An 18,735-nucleotide genomic window follows, 5' to 3' on the forward strand; every position below is an offset into this window, starting at 1 on the left:
TCTAGAGGTGTTCGTGGGTTTGGATTTAAGTTGGGTTTAAATATAATATCAACATATTTTATTTTTATTCAAATACGGTTCGATCTAAAATTTGAGTTTAAAATTTTACTAAAATCCGTTTATATTTGCAAAAGAATAATCGAAACTTATTTTAAGTCTGCTCATATTATTTTTTTTAAATATTAATATTATATTATTTTAATATTTAATATTTCTATACATTTTTATTTATTAAATTTTTATATAGTGATCTTAACATTATTTTAATGTTTATATTGGAATAGTATTATATATTTAATATGGGATTATTTTTTAATATGTTCTAAATTATATAATACATAAAAATAACATAATATAAAGTATCATAAACTTAAAATGGGTTTAATTGGGTCGGGTCGGGCATTAAATGTTCAAACTCGAGCTCAGCCCGTATTTTAAACAGGTTTAATTTTTTTGTTCAAGTCTATTTATCAGATCTAATATTTTTTTCAAACTCTCCTAAATTTTAGACGAATCTTCGAACCTATATGAGTAACCCGAACCGTGAACAAGTCTATTTCCACCTGTGATGTATATGTGTTCAAAGGCAAATTTCGTTAGTTTGAGCATTCAAATTCAACTCATGATAACGATATTATTACTCAATTGGGCTTAAAGTAAGAGGATTAGTTAGACTTTTTTTTTTTATGCATGCACGATAGACTCAAAAGAATTAGTATCGCAAGGTCGAATTCGAAGCTAAGTTGAAATTAAACATTTAATTAGGGCTAATTTAATATTACTTTTAAAAAGTGTTCTTAAAAAGTGCCGTGAAAAATTATTTTTTAAAAGTTTAGTTTAAGATTTAGTGTTTAACACAACTTTTCTTCTAAAAATGTTTAGCACAAATTTTCGGTAAAAAAAAAGCTTGTTTAGCATAACGGTTCTTCTAACAATGTTTTTTTTTAAGCAATGCTAAACAATGCCTTATAGACTTTGTTTCAAAGAATTTTCAAATAAAAAAAATATTATGATTGGAGGACCATCACCCAAGTAGAGAATAGGGGTGTGCAAAATTCGGGTAAAATCGAAAAAATTTGGTTAACCGACCGAATTCGGTTAAACGGTCGGTTAACCGAATTAATTTAGTCGGGGGTTGGTTAATAATTTTTTGAGTTTTTAGTTAACGGTTAATTCGGTTCGAAACCGATTGGTTAACAAAATTTTTTCGGTTTAACCGAAAAAATTAATAAATAAAATTATAATATATAAATAACCCACTATTCATTCAAACTCAATCCAACATAAACCCAAATACTCAATCTGTAATGGCCTAAATTCAAGGTTATCGGAACAGTGGTTTCGTAACCACAAATCCGATTTAAAGAGAAATTTATTTCAATATTTTTGCATGAAAATTGATATGATAGGAAAATCGTATAAAAATATTGATAGAAAAATTTTACCGATTTAGTGCTTAGTTAGAAAAAGAAATTATTGAAGAAATTGGGTAAAAACAAGATATCGGGACCTCTATCTTGTAAAACCGAGTCAAAAATAATTTTATAAATATTTATGAAATGTTATTAGTGTGGTATTAAAATTTCGTTAGGAAATTTTAATGTTTGGGTAGTGAATTAAATGAAAAGGACTAAATTGTAATAGGTGTAAAAGTTGCTAGAGTGATTAAATAGCTTAAGAGTCTAATGAGAAAGGATTTAAAACGAAATTAGACCCAAAAGTTATTTGGGCTGGACGAGGGTATGAAATCAGCAGAAAAATTGATAAATTAAGGGTAAAATTGGAATATTGCAAAATTAACTAAATAAAGCTAGGACTAAATAGGAAATATCTAGATTTCTCTTCATTTCTCTTCAATTCCAGCAGCTAAAAACGCCATAGGAGGGTTATCTAAGCTTATATTTCATAATTTTTGCACCAAGTGAGTTAATCCTTGCCTTTTTCTTGTAATTTTTGTGCTTCTAAGACTTTTACAACTAGGTCCTACTATTAAATTCATTAGTTTTTGATTTCATGGATGAAATTGAAAGTCACCATGGTTGAGTGATGTAATTTTATGATGAAATAGAATTAAATTAAAACTTTAATTTGTTTATGAGATGATTTTATTAGGTAATTTCAATAGAAATTGATTTTTAGGACCTAATTGTGAAAATGCTTAGAATTAAAGTCTATTGCTGAAATTCTGATTCTTAAAGGTTGTAAACTAGTTTAAGGTGATAGAATAAAATATTAATTGAGAAAAATCAGTTCAATTGAGAGGCTAATTGAGTAGGGACGAAATTATCATTTATTAAAAGCTTAGGGGAAAAATGGTAATAAACAGGTTGCACAAAAACAGTTTGGACAGCAGCAGTAGACTAACTTTGAAAAATCACCATAAATTGTATAAATAGAATTAGAAGATGAAAAAAATATGGAATTAAAGCTTATTGAGTCTAGTTTCTCATAGAAGAAATAGTGTAAGCAATGGATTTGTAAATTTTGAGATATAATTAATTTTGTGAGACAAGGTCAGAATAAATTCGGGTTCCCCTGTTCTGAATTTGAAAAATCATAAAAAATTGAAGAAAAACAATTAGGGGCTTAAGTTTATATGTATAGAATTCTTAATGAGTCTATTTTTAATAGAAACAAACGAGAACATTATTTGAATTCTGTATGAAGAGATAATTAATTTTTAGTGAAGAAGGGTCAGAACTGTTGACAGCAGAATAGGGGTGACTTTAAAGAATAAAATATACTTATTGGCTAAACCAAAAATTCTGAAAATTTTATGGTAAAAAGATATATGAGTCTAGTTTCAGGGAAAATTAACATATCTTAATTTGGAGTTTCGTAGCTCAATTTATAAATAATTTAGTGACTATGACTCAAGTAGACAGCTTTGAATGAACTATAAATAATAGTTGAATTATAGAGAATGTTGCATATGAACATGAAATGTATTAAATTGATAATTAAATTTATTTATTTAGATCCATAAGATTCAAATACGAAGCTAGATCGAGGAAAGGAAAAAGTTCGGGATTAGTAGATTTTTAATGTTTACAAACAAGTATCAAGGTAAGTTCGTGTAACTTGAATTATATTCTTAAATGCTTGAGATTGTATGTTATTGATGTGAATATGATTTGAATGTTCATTGTATGAAAATTAATGAAATATTGATATATTTGATAAAATGGGAAGAAATCCCGTTTGAATGAAAGGAAAATTCGATGGATCTCTGAAAAGGAATTGACGGTAAAAAGGATCTAGCCCGGACGGGTGATCCTATCCTGATATAGTCCTCCCGAGGAATATGTGTAAAATGGATTTAGCCCGGACGGGTAATCCGAATTAGGGTCTGAATTTAGCCTGGACTGGTAATTCAGATCTAAGTTCATTAGAGTAATTGTCGTTGCAGGGGATTTAGCCTGGACTGGTAATCCCGACAATACTCTATGAGTTTATATTGCAGGGGATTTAGCCTGGACTTGTAACACTCCTTACCCGAGACTGTTGCCAGAATCGAGCATGAGGCATTACTAAACTCATTCTATCCCTTAAATAGGTTTAAATTGTTTATTTAAGCATTTCGGAATGTACTGCCATTCTGCGTCGTAGTCGCCTAAAAATTCATATCTTGAGTTCTGAAACTCGAAATTAAGATCCGTAAATTTTTCCTGAAACTAGACTCATATATCTATCTACTAATTTTTTTCATAGATTTTTGACTTGCCCAATTAGTACAGTTTATTAGTTAAAGTTTCCCCTATTTCAAAACTCGACTGCACTAACCTCTTGTTACTACGAACCATGTTTCTTCCTGTACAAACTTCATATCACTAAGCCGTTTATTTCTATTAAAACTAGACTAAACAAGGATTATAACCATATAAAGTATACCTTCTAATTAGTTTTGTACAATTTATGGTGAATTTACAAAGTTGAAACAGGGGTTCCAGAAATCGCTCTGACCCTGTTTCACTAAAACTCAGATATATCATGAAATATAATACCTTTACCTATTTTTCTTATTCCATAAGAAAATAGACATAATAAGATTTAATTTCATATATTATTCATCTTCAAACTATGTTTATGCAATTTTAGTGATTTTTCAAAGTTACGTCATTGCTGTTACTTGAATCTGTTTTAGGTTACTTTCACATTTTCATAATTTTCATGTGATAATCACCATTCAATCATACATATTAATAAACATGCATATCATCGGCCATTTTATTAGCTAATCACTAGCAAGTATTTACACATCATTCATTGTTCATATTATACCAAAAGTGGCTAAGTTTCTATACATGCCATACACAAAACAAAACGTCTAATTATACCGAGTTATTTCTTTGATAGTGTGATCGGCCTCCGACGTTTCCTTCGATCCCGAGTGGCTAGATAAGAACTATAAGAAGAAGAAAATAAAGAGATTAAGCACTAGGCTTAGTAAGCTTACAAGCAAATAAATCACAACATTCAACATAATGGATAATTATGCATAATATCATCTAACATCATAAATTTCTTTACTTCTCAATTTCTATCTTCTTCTTTATTCCCTTACCTTCTTTCTTACGACCTTTCCTTTTCATAAGTATAATCTACTTTTCCTTTGCTGTTAATTCACTGTAATTTAACTCGTATCTTGACCCGTTGAACCACTCGGAATACTAAGGATACTAGGTCGTTCCTCTATTAATATCTCGCCAATGCCATGTCTTTGACATGGACTTACATGAATTATTCTGTCTCCAATGCCATATATAATATGGACTTACATGGCTCAATCCTGTCTCCAAAGCCATATTTCTAATATGGACTTACATGGCTCATTTCGTTCATCTCTGTCAACCCTAATATCCTAACATTCCTAGGGTTCAACCGGCTTTCTAACACTTTTCCTCTGTCACTTCACCTTAAATTCGACTTTAAATATTTTCATAACATAAATATATAAATGCTGGAAATTGACAATAATAATGTAAAATAAAAGAATATTGCATTTATTTATTGTAAACTTACCTCGATACAAAATGTGACTAAACTTTACAATTTAGTTCTTTACTTTTTCTTTTCCCGATCTACTCTCGAATTTCGCTCTTCTTGATCTATAATAGCAAATTTAGCTTATTTAATATCAACATTTATCAAAACAACCCTTTACTCAAACTTTGGCAAAATTACATTTTGCCCTAAACTTTCACATATTTGCACTTTTGCCCCAAGGCTCGTAAATTAAACTTCATCCTATTTTCTTATGTTTTATGACATGCTGATCATTTTTCCTTCTATGGCAACATCAAATTCACACACTAACATGTACTTATGACTATTAGGTATTTTTACCGATTAAGCCTTTTACTCGTTTTCACTTAAAACCAAGTAGCACAAGTTGTCTAACATAATTTAAAACCTCATATTCCATCATAAAACATCAAAATACACAAATTTCACCTATGGTTATTTTTCCAAATTTGATTCCTAACTTAAATTATTGCTAGCATAAGCTTTATCGAGCTAAGGGACTTCAAAACGTAAAGATCATTAAAAGCGGGCTTGGAATCACTTACTATGAAGCTTGAAAGTTGAAGAAACCCCAGCTATGGAGAGAGGTAAGGTTCTGCTGGTAACTTGAAGAAGATGATACAATTTTATCATCTTTTTACCTTTTATTAATGTTAATAACCAAATGACCAAAATGCCCTCCTTACTAAACTTTCAAAAATTCCTTCCATGTCCTAATTTTGTCCATGAACTTAAAATTGGTCAAATTACCATTTAAGATCTCCTAATTAATATTCCAAAATAATTTCATACTAAAAACTTCTAGAATGCAAGTTTTGCAAATTATTCGATTTAGTCCCTAACCTCAATTTAAGCACTTTATGCATAGAATTTTATCACGAAATTTTCACACAATCATGTAATCATACCATGAACCTCAAAATAATATATATATATATATTTACCCTGAATTTGTGGTTTCGCAACCACTGTTCCGTTTAGGCCCTATTTCGGAATGTTACATTTCTCCCCTTTAGGGATTTTCGTCCAAAATCTTACCGTGAAGAGATATGGGTACTGTTTTGATAGCCTCTTCGGGTTCCCATGTAGCCTCGTCTACCCCATGTCTATTCCATAGTACTTTCACAAGTACAATACTTTTGTTCCTTAATTGCTTTACCTCTCGAGCTAGAATCTTTACTGGGTTCTTCACCGTAAGTCATGTCTGGCTGAATCTCAACCTCTGTTTGAGAAATCACATGTGACGGATCTGAACGATAACGACGTAGCATAGACACATGAAATACATTATGAATCTTCTCTAACTCAATCGGTAAAGCTAACCGATATGCTAATGGTCCGACTCTCTCAATCACTTCAAACGGTCCAATAAAACGTGAACTTAGTTTGCCTTTCTTGCCAAATCTGAGAACTTCCTTCCACGGGGATACTTTCAAAAAAACTTTGTCACCAACTTGATATTTGATCTCTTTTCTTTTTAAATCTGCATACGACTTACGCACCGTCTCAAGTCGCTTTTAAACAATTTCGATAACTTTCACTTTTCTTAGGTTCTTTAACTAGATCAACCCCAGAATCGGCTTTCTTTAAGCTCATCCAATATAAAGGTGTGCGGCATTTACGTCCATACAAAGCTTCATAAGGTGCCATCTTCAAACTTGATGATACTATTATTGTAGGCAAACTCTACCAATGGTAAGTATTTTTCCCAACTACCTTGAAATTCTAATACACAACATCTAAGCATATCTTCAAGTACCTGAATAACTCTCTCTGACTGACCATCGGTCTGAGGGTGAAAAGCCGTACTAAAACTCAACTTCGCACCTAAAACCTCTTGTAACTTCTTCCGAACCGTGAAGTAAATCTTGGATCTCGTGCGAAATGATCGATAATGGCACTCCATGTAGTCTAACTATCTCGAAATGTATAACTCGCCAACTTGTCAAGTGAATAATCCATACGGATTGGGATAAAATGAGTGACTTAGTTAGCTTATCAATCACAACCCATATTGCATCTTTCTTTTTCAGTGTTAACGGCAATCCTGTCACAAAATCCATAGTAACTCTGTTCCATTTCCATTAGGAACTAGCACAAAGTTGCAATAATCCCGAGGGTACCGATGTTCGCCTTTACCGTTGACAAATCAAGCATCTAGAAACAAACTCGAAATATCTCTTTTCATTCCTACCCACCAATACAATTTCTTCAAATCATTATACATTTTTGTACTTGCTGGATGAATAGATAAAGAAGCGCTATGTGCTTCTGTAAAATCTTCCGAATAAGCTCATCATTCTTTGGTACACAAATTCGTCTCTAAACATCAAACAACCATCGAACCAATCCGAAATCGATTCTATGCCCGACTCACATTGAACTCTTTTAGCTTGTAACTCATTATCATCTTTCCGAGCTTCACAAATCTCTTCAAGAAATACCGGTTTAGCTCTAAATTCAGCTAAAATAGAACCATCATCGACATGGCTAAATTGGTATTCAAAGCTCGTAATGTAAATAAAAGTTTCGCTTAAAGCGTCAAGAACTACATTTGCCTTACGGGTGATAATCAATCACTAACTCATAATCTTTAAGCAATTCCAACCATCTTCTTTGCCTCAAATTCAAATCTTTTGAGTCATCAAGTATTTCAAGCTTTTATGATCGGTAAATATCCCAGCACCTTTCACCATACAAATAATGTCTCCAAATCTTCAATGCAAATACAATAGCGACTAGCTCTAAATCATGTGTCGGATAATTTTTCTCATGTGGCTTCAATTGTCTAGAGGCATAAGCAATTACCTTTCCTTCCTGCATGAGTACACAACCGAGCCCATTCAAGGATGCATCATGTAAATCACAAATTCTTTACCGGTTCCTTTGTACTAAGATAGGAGCTTCCGTCAACAATGCCTTTAACTTGTCAAAACTTTGTTGGCACTTCTCATCCATTCAAACTTAACATCCTTCCGTAGTAGTCTCGTCAACGGGTAGCTATCATGGAAAATCCCTCCACAAATCGTCTATAATATCCGGCAAGACCAAGAAAACTTCTAACTTCTGATACATTTCTAGGAGGCTTCCAATCAACAATGGTTGAAATCTTACACGTATCAACCTTAATACCTTCACCTGAGACAATATGTCCAAGAAAACCAACTTCGTAACGAACTCACTTTTGCTGAACTTGGCATACAACCGATTATCTCTCGAATTTGTAAATCGTTCTCAAATGCTCGCATGCTCAGTCTCATCATGAGAATAAATCAAAATATCATCAATGAATACAACTACAAACTTATCTAAGTATGGTCTAAAAATTCGGTTCATTAAGTCCATAAAAATGGCAGGAGCATTAGTCAAGCCAAATGGCATCACAAGGAACTCATAATGACCATACCTAGTCCGAAAGCGATCTTGGGACATCGACTCTTTAACTCGCAACTGATAGTATCCGGATCTCAAATCTATCTTGGAAAACACAGTAGCTCCCTTCAATTGATCAAACAAATCATCAATTCTAGGCAATGGATACTTGTTCTTTACTGTTACCTTGTTAAGTTACCGATAATCTATGCACAATCTCATCGATCCGTCTTTTTTTTTTTCACAAATAGCACTGGTGCACCCCATGGTAAACTACTGGGTCTTACAAAGCCTTTATCTGTTAATTCCTGCAACTGAGCATTCAATTCTTTCAATTCCAATAGAGCCATTCTATAAGGAGCAATAGAAATAGGCGTGGTACCGGAATCAACTCAATACCAAACTCAACTTCTCTAACAGAGGCAAACACGGTAGTTCTTCCTAAACACATCGGAAACTCACATACCACGAGCATCGATTCAATTTTCAATTCGGATCTTTAGTGTTCAACACAAAAGCAAGATAAGCTTCATACCCTTTTCTCAAGTATTTACGGCGGACATAACAGAAATTATAGGAAATGAACTATCGACTCTTCCGAATTAACCCAAGAATTTCACTATTTTCACACTTCAACTCAATGAATTTCTTTCCACAATTCACTATCACATCATGTGTAGTCAACCAATCCATACCAAGAATCACATCAAACTCATCAAATGGCAATAGCATGAGATCGGCCGGAAAAACAAGAGCCTCTAATCATTAAAGGACAATTTCTACATACCTTATCTACTAATACATGCTTGCCTAATGGATTCGATACTTTAATCACAAATTCAGAGATTCTATAGGCATACTTATACTAGGCATCAATTTCATACAAACATAAGAATGAGTTGAACCCGAATCAATCAGAGTAATGACATTAATATCATGTAGAGAAAATGTACCCGTAATCACATCGGGAGAGGATGCCTCTTCGCGTGCACGAATAGCATAAGTCCTTACAGGGCTCTAACATCCGGTCTCACAGTAGAATCTCTAGAGGTACTCTCACATTTGCTCCTACTCCCGGTTGCCTCGGTGATCGCCTCTAGTAGGAGCATTTCCGGATCTAGCACTCTGTGTTACCTCTCGGCTAGCCACTTCGGACATTCTCGTACAAAATGATCCGAGCACCACATTTATAGCAAACATTTTCGCCGCCCGACAAGGACCATAATGAAGTCTACCACACCGTGGACACCTTGATCTACCCCGTCGACATTACCTACACTCGTAGTCGAGGTGGTCCGAGCCTTCGGATCCTTAAATCTGCTACCTCTATTCGACTAGATTGCCTGCCGAAAAGCTAGATCCGTAGAAAACTCTCTAGGCCTCTTGGATGTAGCCTGAAATGATCTGCTCATCTGTCTCTTCTTTGTATCTTGTGTCTCTGTCTCAACTTTGCTTTTTCTTTTTAATAGCTCCTCCGCCTTACTGTGCTCTCTCAACTAAAATAACGAACTCTTTTATTTCTAGGACACCCACCGACAATGGATATCATCATTTAACCCATCCTCAAACCTTTTACAGGATAGCCTCTGTGGACACACATTCTTGAGCATATTTATGAGCCCGACAAATTCACGCTCATAATCGGTCACCAATCATATTGCCTTGTTTCAATTCCAGGAATTCCTTTCTCTTCTGGTCAATAAACCTCTGACTGATGTACTTTTTACGAAATTCTTCCTGAAAGAAATCCCAAGTGACCCTCTCTTTCGGTACAACTGATACAAGTGTCTTCCACCAGTAGTAGGCTGAGTCTCTAAGAAGTGATACTACACATTTCATACATTCCTCGGTGTACAAGATAATTCGTCAAAGACTCGATAGTATTTTCTAACCAAAATTCGCTCTTTCGCATCATCATCTTTTGTTGCTCGGAACTCTTCCGCCTTGTTTCTCGATTCTATCAACGGTGGTTTTCTCTTACCACTGCACTGCCATCGGGGAAGCTTGAGCTACATGGGTAGCCTGAGAATCATGAGGGGGTGGAGGTCTAACTGCCGGATTCGTACGAACGAACTCGGCAAACAAATCATTCAAAGCTCGGAAGAGAGCTTCTCGAGTCACTCCTCCCTGATCAACTATTACTGGCCTATTCTCAGATGGCGCTGCCCCTTCTGTGGAAGCAGGCACATTACTTTCTACATCATCATCACCGGCTCACCCGGGATCCATTACTATAAAACAAAATATTTAAAAAAAATCGTCAGGAGTCGTCACACTATCAAAATACAAGTATGGCATGTATAGCTAGACTTTTTCTCACACTAACTGTTCCGAGAACCGACTAAACCTGCTCTGATACCAATAAATGTAACACTCCTTACCCGAGACTGTTGCCAGAATCGAGCATGAGGCATTACTAAACTTATTCTATCCCTTAAATAGGTTTAAATTGTTTATTTAAGCATTTCGAATGTCTGCCATTCTGCGTCAGAGTCGCCTAAAAATTCATATCTTGAGTTCAAACTCGAAATTAAGATCCGTAAATTTTTCCTGAAACTACACTCATATATCTATCTACTAATTTTTTTCATAGATTTTTTACTTTTCCAATTAGTACAGTTTATTAGTTAAAGTTTCCCCTATTTCAAAACTCGACTGCACTAACCTCTTGTTACTACGAACCATGTTTCTTCCTGTACAAAATTCATATCACTAAGCCGTTTATTTCTATTAAAACTAGACTCAACAAGGATTATAACCATATAAAGTATACCTTCTAATTAGTTTTGTACAATTTATGGTGAATTTCCAAAGTTGAAACAGGGGTTCCAGAAATCGCTCTGACCCTGTTTCGCTAAAACTCAGATATATCATGAAATATAATACCTTTACCTATTTTTCTTATTCCATAAGAAAATAGACATAATAAGATTTAATTTCATATATTATTCATCTTCAAACTATGTTTATGCAATTTTTAGTGATTTTTCAAAGTTACATCATTGCTGTTACTTGAATCTGTTTTTAGGTTACTTTCACATTTTCATAATTTTCATGTGATAATCACCATTCAGTCATACATATTAATAAACATGCATATCATCGGCCATTTTATTAGCTAATCACTAGCAAGTATTTACACATCATTCATTGTTCATATTATACCAAAAGTGGCTAAGTTTCTATACATGCCATACACAAAACAAAATGTCTAATTATACCGAAGTTATTTCTTTGATAGTGTGATCGGCCTCCGACGTTTCCTTCGATCCCGAGTGGCTAGATAAGAACTATAAGAAGAAGAAAATAAAGAGATTAAGCACTAGGCTTAGTAAGCTTACAAGCAAATAAATCACAACATTCAACATAATGGATAATTATGCATAATATCATCTAACATCATAAATTTCTTTACTTCTCAATTTCTATCTTCTTCTTTATTCCCTTACCTTCTTTCTTACCGACCTTTCCTTTTCATAAGTATAATCTACTTTTCCTTTGCTGTTAATTCACTGTAATTTAACTCGTATCCTGACCCGTTGAACCACTCGGAATACTAAGGATACTAGGGTCGCTTCTGTCTATCAATATCTCGCCAATGCCATGTCTTTGACATGGACTTACATGAATTATTCTGCTCCAATGCCATATATAATATGGACTTATATGGCTCAATCCTGTCTCCAAAGCCATATTTCTAATATGGACTTACATGGCTCACTTGATTCGTCTGTCAACCCTAATATCCTAACATTCCTAGGGTTCAACCGGGCTTTCTAACACTTTTCCTCTGTCACTTCACCTTAAATTCGACTTTAAATATTTTCATAACATAAATATATAAATGCTGAAATTGACAATAATAATGTAAAATAAAAGAATATTGCATTTATTTACTGCAAACTTACCTCGATACAAAATGTGACTAAACTTTACAATTTAGTCCTTTACTTTTCTTTTCCCCGATCTACTCTCAATTTCGCTCTTCTTGATCTATAATAGCAAATTTAGCTTATTTAATATCAACATTTATCAAAACAACCCTTTACTCAAACTTTGGCAAAATTACATTTTTGCCCCTAAACTTTCACATATTTGCACTTTTGCCCCAAGGCTCGTAAATTAAACTTCATCCTATTTTCTTATGTTTTATGACATGCTGATCATTTTTCCTTCTATGGCAACATCAAATTCACACACTAACATGTACTTATGACTATTAGATATTTTTACCGATTAAGCCTTTTTACTCGTTTTCACTTAAAACCAAGTAGCACAAGTTGTCTAACATAATTTAAAACCTCATATTCCATCATAAAACATCAAAATACACAAATTTCACCTATGGGTATTTTTCCAAATTTGATTCCTAACTTAAATTATTGCTAGCATAAGCTTTATCGAGCTAGGGACTTCAAAACGTAAAGATCATTAAAAGCGGGCTTGGAATCACTTACTATGAAGCTTGAAAGTTGAAGAAACCCCAGCTATGGAGAGAGGTAAGGTTCTGCTGGTAACTTGAAGAAGATGATACAATTTTATCATCTTTTTACCTTTTATTAATGTTAATAACCAAATGACCAAAATGCCCTCCTTACTAAACTTTCAAAAATTCCTTCCATGTCCTAATTTTGTCCATGAACTTAAAATTGGTCAAATTACCATTTAAGATCTCCTAATTAATATTCCAAAATAATTTCATACTAAAACTTCTAGAATGCAAGTTTTGCAAATTATTCGATTTAGTCCCTAACCTCAATTTAAGCACTTTATGCATAGAATTTTATCACGAAATTTTCACACGATCATGTAATCATACCATGAACCTCAAAATAATAATAAAATATATATATATTTTTACCTGAATTTGTGGTTTCGCAACCTTTATTCCGTTTAGGCCCTATTTGAATGTTACAGGATAGTAATCCATTGCAAGGTTGAGGTTCGCAGGAGTGTGCTCTCTGAAATGGATATGTGCGCACATGAATATGAATTGACGGACCCGAAATTGTACACTAAAAGTGTACCTCTGAAAATCCATCGAAATTCCGATAAATTCAACGGGATAAATATGGAAAATAATAAGGGAATGAAAATCACGGTGTTGATGAGTACATCAATCATAGTATATATTATTGGTACATGGAAATTATTGTACTAACTTGAATGTTGAGTTTGTGCATAATAGGGTAATAATGCATTGAATGGATATAGGAATATTTATTGTATTGTATTGAAAATATTAGGTAAGTATAATTCTTGTTACATGAGCTTACTAAGCACAAAGTACTTACCCCGTTTCCTTTTTCCCTGTTTTGTAATGTCAAGAGCTCGGAGGTCGGATTTGATCGGAGACACATCACACTATCAACCTCAGGACTTCGGTATATAAAGAAACTTTATTTTGGAAATCAATGGCATGTATAAGCTAATAAAGTAAATAATTCTGTGAAATGAATGTAGAGTTAGCCATTAGTATGGTTAACAAACCTGGTTTTAGATATGTGATGACGTTATCTTATAAATATGCATGAATTTATCTTGAAAATATGTTGAATTGGATTGGTTGATTTGGATTGGTCTCGATATAATATTGCAGGGAATGTTAGATATCTGTAAAGGGATTATATTGAATTTTCCTAAAAAATAATAATAATAATAAATTCGTAAACTCTGGTAATACCTCGTACCCTATTTCGGCAATGAATACGGGTAGGGGGTATTACACAATCTAATACATATTAACTCAAGTACCCAACCCAATCATAAAAATTACAAATAATTTAATAAATAAAAATAAAAATCTAAAAACTAAAACTAAAACTAAAACTAAAAATAAAAAATATAATTTTATACAAATAATTTGGTTAATTCGGGTAATTCGAGTAATTCGGTTAATTCGATTAATTCGGTTAATTCGGTTAATTCGGTTAATTTTATACTTATTTTAACCAAAAATTAAAAAACATATAATTTTCGGTTCGGTTAATTTTTTTGAAAAAATTTTGGTTCAGTTAACGGTTAAAAATTTTGAAGGGTTGGTTAATTTGGTTAATGTTATTCGGGTCGGTTATAAGACTGAACACCCCTAGTAGAGAATGTTGATGCTTTTCAAGTTTGAGGGTGATTTAGACATTTTTTATTTAGATAGTTAGGGTATTCATCGCTTTAGATATAGCTTGAGTTGAGTTGGGCTAGTTGAGTTGTTGTTAGGGCTTTCCTCTCATCTTATAATTCACCAAAAAGAAAAATTATATTTTAACTTTAAAACATATTTTGAATTATCTTATTTTAATTTTGAGAGTCCAAGATATAATTGTGCTGTTTTAGTAAATTTGTGTGAGCAAAAAGTTCTAGATGTGTTTATTACGGGATTATTAGAGGATTAATGTTCAGGGATCAAAATATTTGATTTTGTATAATTTAATGACCAAAATGTAATTCTAAGCAAACATAAGTGACTAAACATGGAATTTAAACCAATTTTCACCTACATCTAATATCCCTACCCTCCTTTTCTCGCCTCAAAAATTGCGTAGCGGAGCTTGCAATCTCGATCTTCTCTTTTCCTCGAGTTTTCTTTAATGGCACTTGCCCATTCCTTTTTTTTAATAAAATTCTCACCGACGACTTTCTTGGTTTCTTCCGCTTTACTCTTTGGTAGTTGCCCCTTCTCTCCTCTTCGCCGCTGTAGACACATCAAATCGGTAAGCACGGCTGAATTTTTTTTCAACTGTTATTCGAACCCTGGGTTCACGGCGTCTTGTATTGATTTTGCTTTTATTTGTTAAATTTCCTTTTCTATCGATAAAACTTCAAACAGTAAAACCTTGAAAATAAACACCAAAATCTCAAAATTAAGGGGCTCCAGATTTGGCCGAGGAATCTGCAATCACATCCTCTGAGCATACGTGAAAGAGACCTCCCCCAATCTCCTTGTAAGCGTTTCGTTTTATTAGTTTTTTATATCTGTCGTTTGAAAGAACATTCGGATGCCTTGTTCTGAATTGGGAAAAATATGTTGTTGTTTTTGTTCAATTATTTTATCTGATTTTATTTAAATTCCTCATATCCGTACAAGATTACTGGCAGAGGCAACATTACGGATCCTACTGAAATGGACCTTCAACAGCTTCAGAATGATACGCCATTAGAGAGATACAATGGTGAAAAGAACCTGTACCAGAAAAACTGGCATATTGGTGAATCATCAACTTCCCAGCAACAACCCGAATCAGAAATGAAAGAAGAGCATCACTTTCCAGAAGAGCGTAGTTATTCCAGATCTGTATTGGAACGGATCGAAACTCTCATGGACAGGATTTACAGACAGAAAATGACCGTAAGTGTCATAATTGAATTTAGTGATTGATATTCAATTCGCATTATTGCTATTTACTATACATAAATGTTGAAGGTAAAAAGATCCCTCATTGACTGACTTGCAAGGATTGGACCTTGCTTTATAAAGCACGGTTTATCCTTACCCTATAGTACCTTTTCTCTATGGACAATACCGTGAGAACGTTTGTCTCCAATCTTACACAGAGAATATTTTGTTTCTTAGTACTTGTTTTGTGTGTATATTTGGTGAAATGTAGGACCAGGAGGCAGATATGAAATCTATATTATGGTTAGATCATAGCGTGAAGACATTACCCCTAGTCAATACCCAAAATATCAAGACTAACGATGGCAAGTTCAAGGATGGCCATTTGGCTGAATATGAGATGATTAAAAAAATCCTTGAAACATACGAGTTAAAGCAAAATTTGCTATACGAAAAATTAGACCTACAACTATCTGAGGTAATCTAATGTTTACGAATCTAATTACTAAGTTTGATTTCATGGTCTAAATCTCCAATTTAATTTTCTAACTTGCTTTTTTCAGGATTCGGAAAATGCGAGTTTACCAACTGAGCAAAATGAGGTAGGCTAATATTTACAAATCTAATTACTAAGGGTCAGTCTAGCATTGCTTCTTAGAAGCACTTTTGAGAAAAAAGCATTGCTAAACAAGATACTTTGAGTTTTTCAAAAGCACTTTTGAAAAGCATTGCAAAACTAGACCTAAGTTTGATTCCATCATCCAAATCTCCAATTTTAAACTTTCAAACATGGTTTTTCCGACTCGGAAAAAGCAAGTTTACCAACTGGGCTTCTTACAGTAGGTCTCAATATCTCAAGTAATTCTTAACCTTGCCCTTGTTTTCATCTCTCCTTCACAATCATTTATTGTTTTCTCTCTTAAATTTCTGGATTAAATGTGAAGACTCCGAGAAAAGAGGTATAATATATATACATACTGCATTGAACATCAGCTGGCCTAACTAGCATTTGAGAACATGGATGGTATAAGGTATCTGATAGAACACACACATACACTACATTGAACATCACTCGGTCTAACTAGCGTTTGAGAGCATGGAGGGTATAGGCTATATGATAGAACACTTATAAATGTATCAAATCCATAAATTTGTTCAATGCATAGTAGTAAATTCATATATTTTATATTGTTCAAATACATCACGTTAAATCTCAATCCTACTCGTCATTCTCATAATTTATACAGTAAATCAGATCCAAATCCAAAATTTTAAAAATTCATGTTTCTAACATGAGCTTTTTGTGTGTGTTTATTGTCTTAGTTTTCTTTGGCGTGTGCTCCTGCTCAAGATCGTGGAAGTTGCATGTCTTCTGAGTCTAAATTTGATCATTTCATAAACCAACTTTATGACAACGACAACAACAAAGTGGAGTACAAAGATTTTCAAGGCTTAGAAGATGCATTAGCAAACACTGCCTGGGGGAAAGTTCCAGACTACCTCAAATCTATTGGGATCCGAATAGAAGATGCACGTGGAAAAGCTACTGAGTTTTCTCATACTGGAATACAAATTCTGGTCTGCGCTGTAATTAAAGAGATGGAAGATATGTCACTTGGGGATTTGGATTGGGGTACATTGAAAAAGTGGGCAGCTGCGCTCAATTACGCTAATGAACATGGTTTTCAAGTAGGATTTGCTAATAATCTGTTGCACAGGAATGTGGTTGCCTACTTTCTGACAAAGGAGCTCTCATAGTTTATATTTAATCATGTATCTAACATTCTGCTATGTTTTAATGTCTCATTTTGCGTCAAGTATGTTTATGGTTTTTAATGTTTTGCGTCAAGTATGTTTATGGTTTTTAATGTCTAAAATCGTGAATTGTTGTATTGGGTATGTTTTTAGGTCATAACCGTATTTAATTTGTTTAATCAATTTAATCATATGTGTCATATATCATACTTATTTGGACAATCTAGTCCATATAATATCTATACGAGTCGTTACAATTTAATAGGGTAGTTTTGAATTTTTGAAATATTAATAAGGATCAAATAGACATTTTCAAATAAGCAAATTTTGACAATATTTTATTTTAATTTGATTAAAATCTTATTAATACTCTATTTCAATTTCTCACAAGTATTTCATTACAAGTTTTGATTATATGTAATTTTTTTAAACTATAAATAAAAGATAATATGCTTTAGTGCATTTGATTCTATAATCTCTTGCATTGATAACAATCTTGATGCTAATCGAGTTAAGATTCAATCGGCTAATTTCTCAAAATTTTAAACTTTCATTATAAGCTTTTTTGAAATAATTTATTTTTCATAATAAATTTTATTAATTCTATATTTTTCGTAAAACTTTTAAAATTTTATAACAAATATTAAGAATTGATGCAAAGTTCATCACTTTTTATTTTTCACTATTATTTCCATGCTTTTGCTTTGTTGATTTGAATATGACTAAAAAGTATTAGGTTTTAAATACAAACATAATAGAGTGATCAAATTTGAAAATTACCATTATCTTCTCATGATTAAATCCTTTATATGAGCTTATGTATCAAAGTTACAATTTATGTAAGGGATTGAACTTGTAATTTTACCAGAACTTAAAAATAAAAGAAGAACATGTGTCATGCATAAGCCTTCCTTTTGTATATATCACTATGGTTGTCGTGTATCGCTTTGCGTTTATTATTTATTTGTATTTAAATATAGAGTAAAATTTTAAAAGTTAAAATACGGTTTAAGTTTTATTTATTTCATACATTTGAAATTTAGTCTTTTATTTTATTTTTAAAATTTAGTTTTTTTATTTTTAAAATAAAAATTTAAATTCAATTGTTACAAATGTTAAAATTCTTCAATTAAATCCGATGGTGTGATATTATAAAATTAAAAAAATTACTTATTAGTTATATGATAAAAATTATGTTGAGAATGCTTATATGATTTTTTCCTTAAAACATGCATTCAAACTCGTCATGATAA

General features: G+C 32.8%; 1 protein-coding gene across 4 annotated transcripts; it reads left to right on the forward strand.

Annotated features, from left to right (window-relative positions):
* Nucleotides 1-14,887: 14,887 nt before the first annotated feature.
* On the forward strand, nucleotides 14,888-17,670 carry LOC108470535 (uncharacterized). Of its 4 annotated transcripts, none has more exons than XM_017771881.2 (6): nucleotides 14,888-15,104; nucleotides 15,221-15,335; nucleotides 15,479-15,739; nucleotides 15,999-16,205; nucleotides 16,291-16,329; nucleotides 17,051-17,670. In XM_017771881.2, exons 3-6 carry the CDS (start codon nucleotides 15,515-15,517, stop codon nucleotides 17,483-17,485), a joined length of 906 nt encoding a protein of 301 aa, XP_017627370.1. In that variant the 5' UTR covers nucleotides 14,888-15,104; nucleotides 15,221-15,335; nucleotides 15,479-15,514; the 3' UTR covers nucleotides 17,486-17,670. The 4 variants fall into 4 exon arrangements, with proteins under 4 accessions (XP_017627370.1, XP_017627371.1, XP_017627372.1 ...); XM_017771882.2 differs by having other exon boundaries at nucleotides 15,260-15,335; XM_017771883.2 differs by having other exon boundaries at nucleotides 15,269-15,335.
* Nucleotides 17,671-18,735: the final 1,065 nt, after the last annotated feature.

Source organism: Gossypium arboreum, chromosome 11 (assembly GCF_025698485.1).
Source record: "Gossypium arboreum isolate Shixiya-1 chromosome 11, ASM2569848v2, whole genome shotgun sequence".
NCBI lineage: Eukaryota > Viridiplantae > Streptophyta > Magnoliopsida > Malvales > Malvaceae > Gossypium > Gossypium arboreum.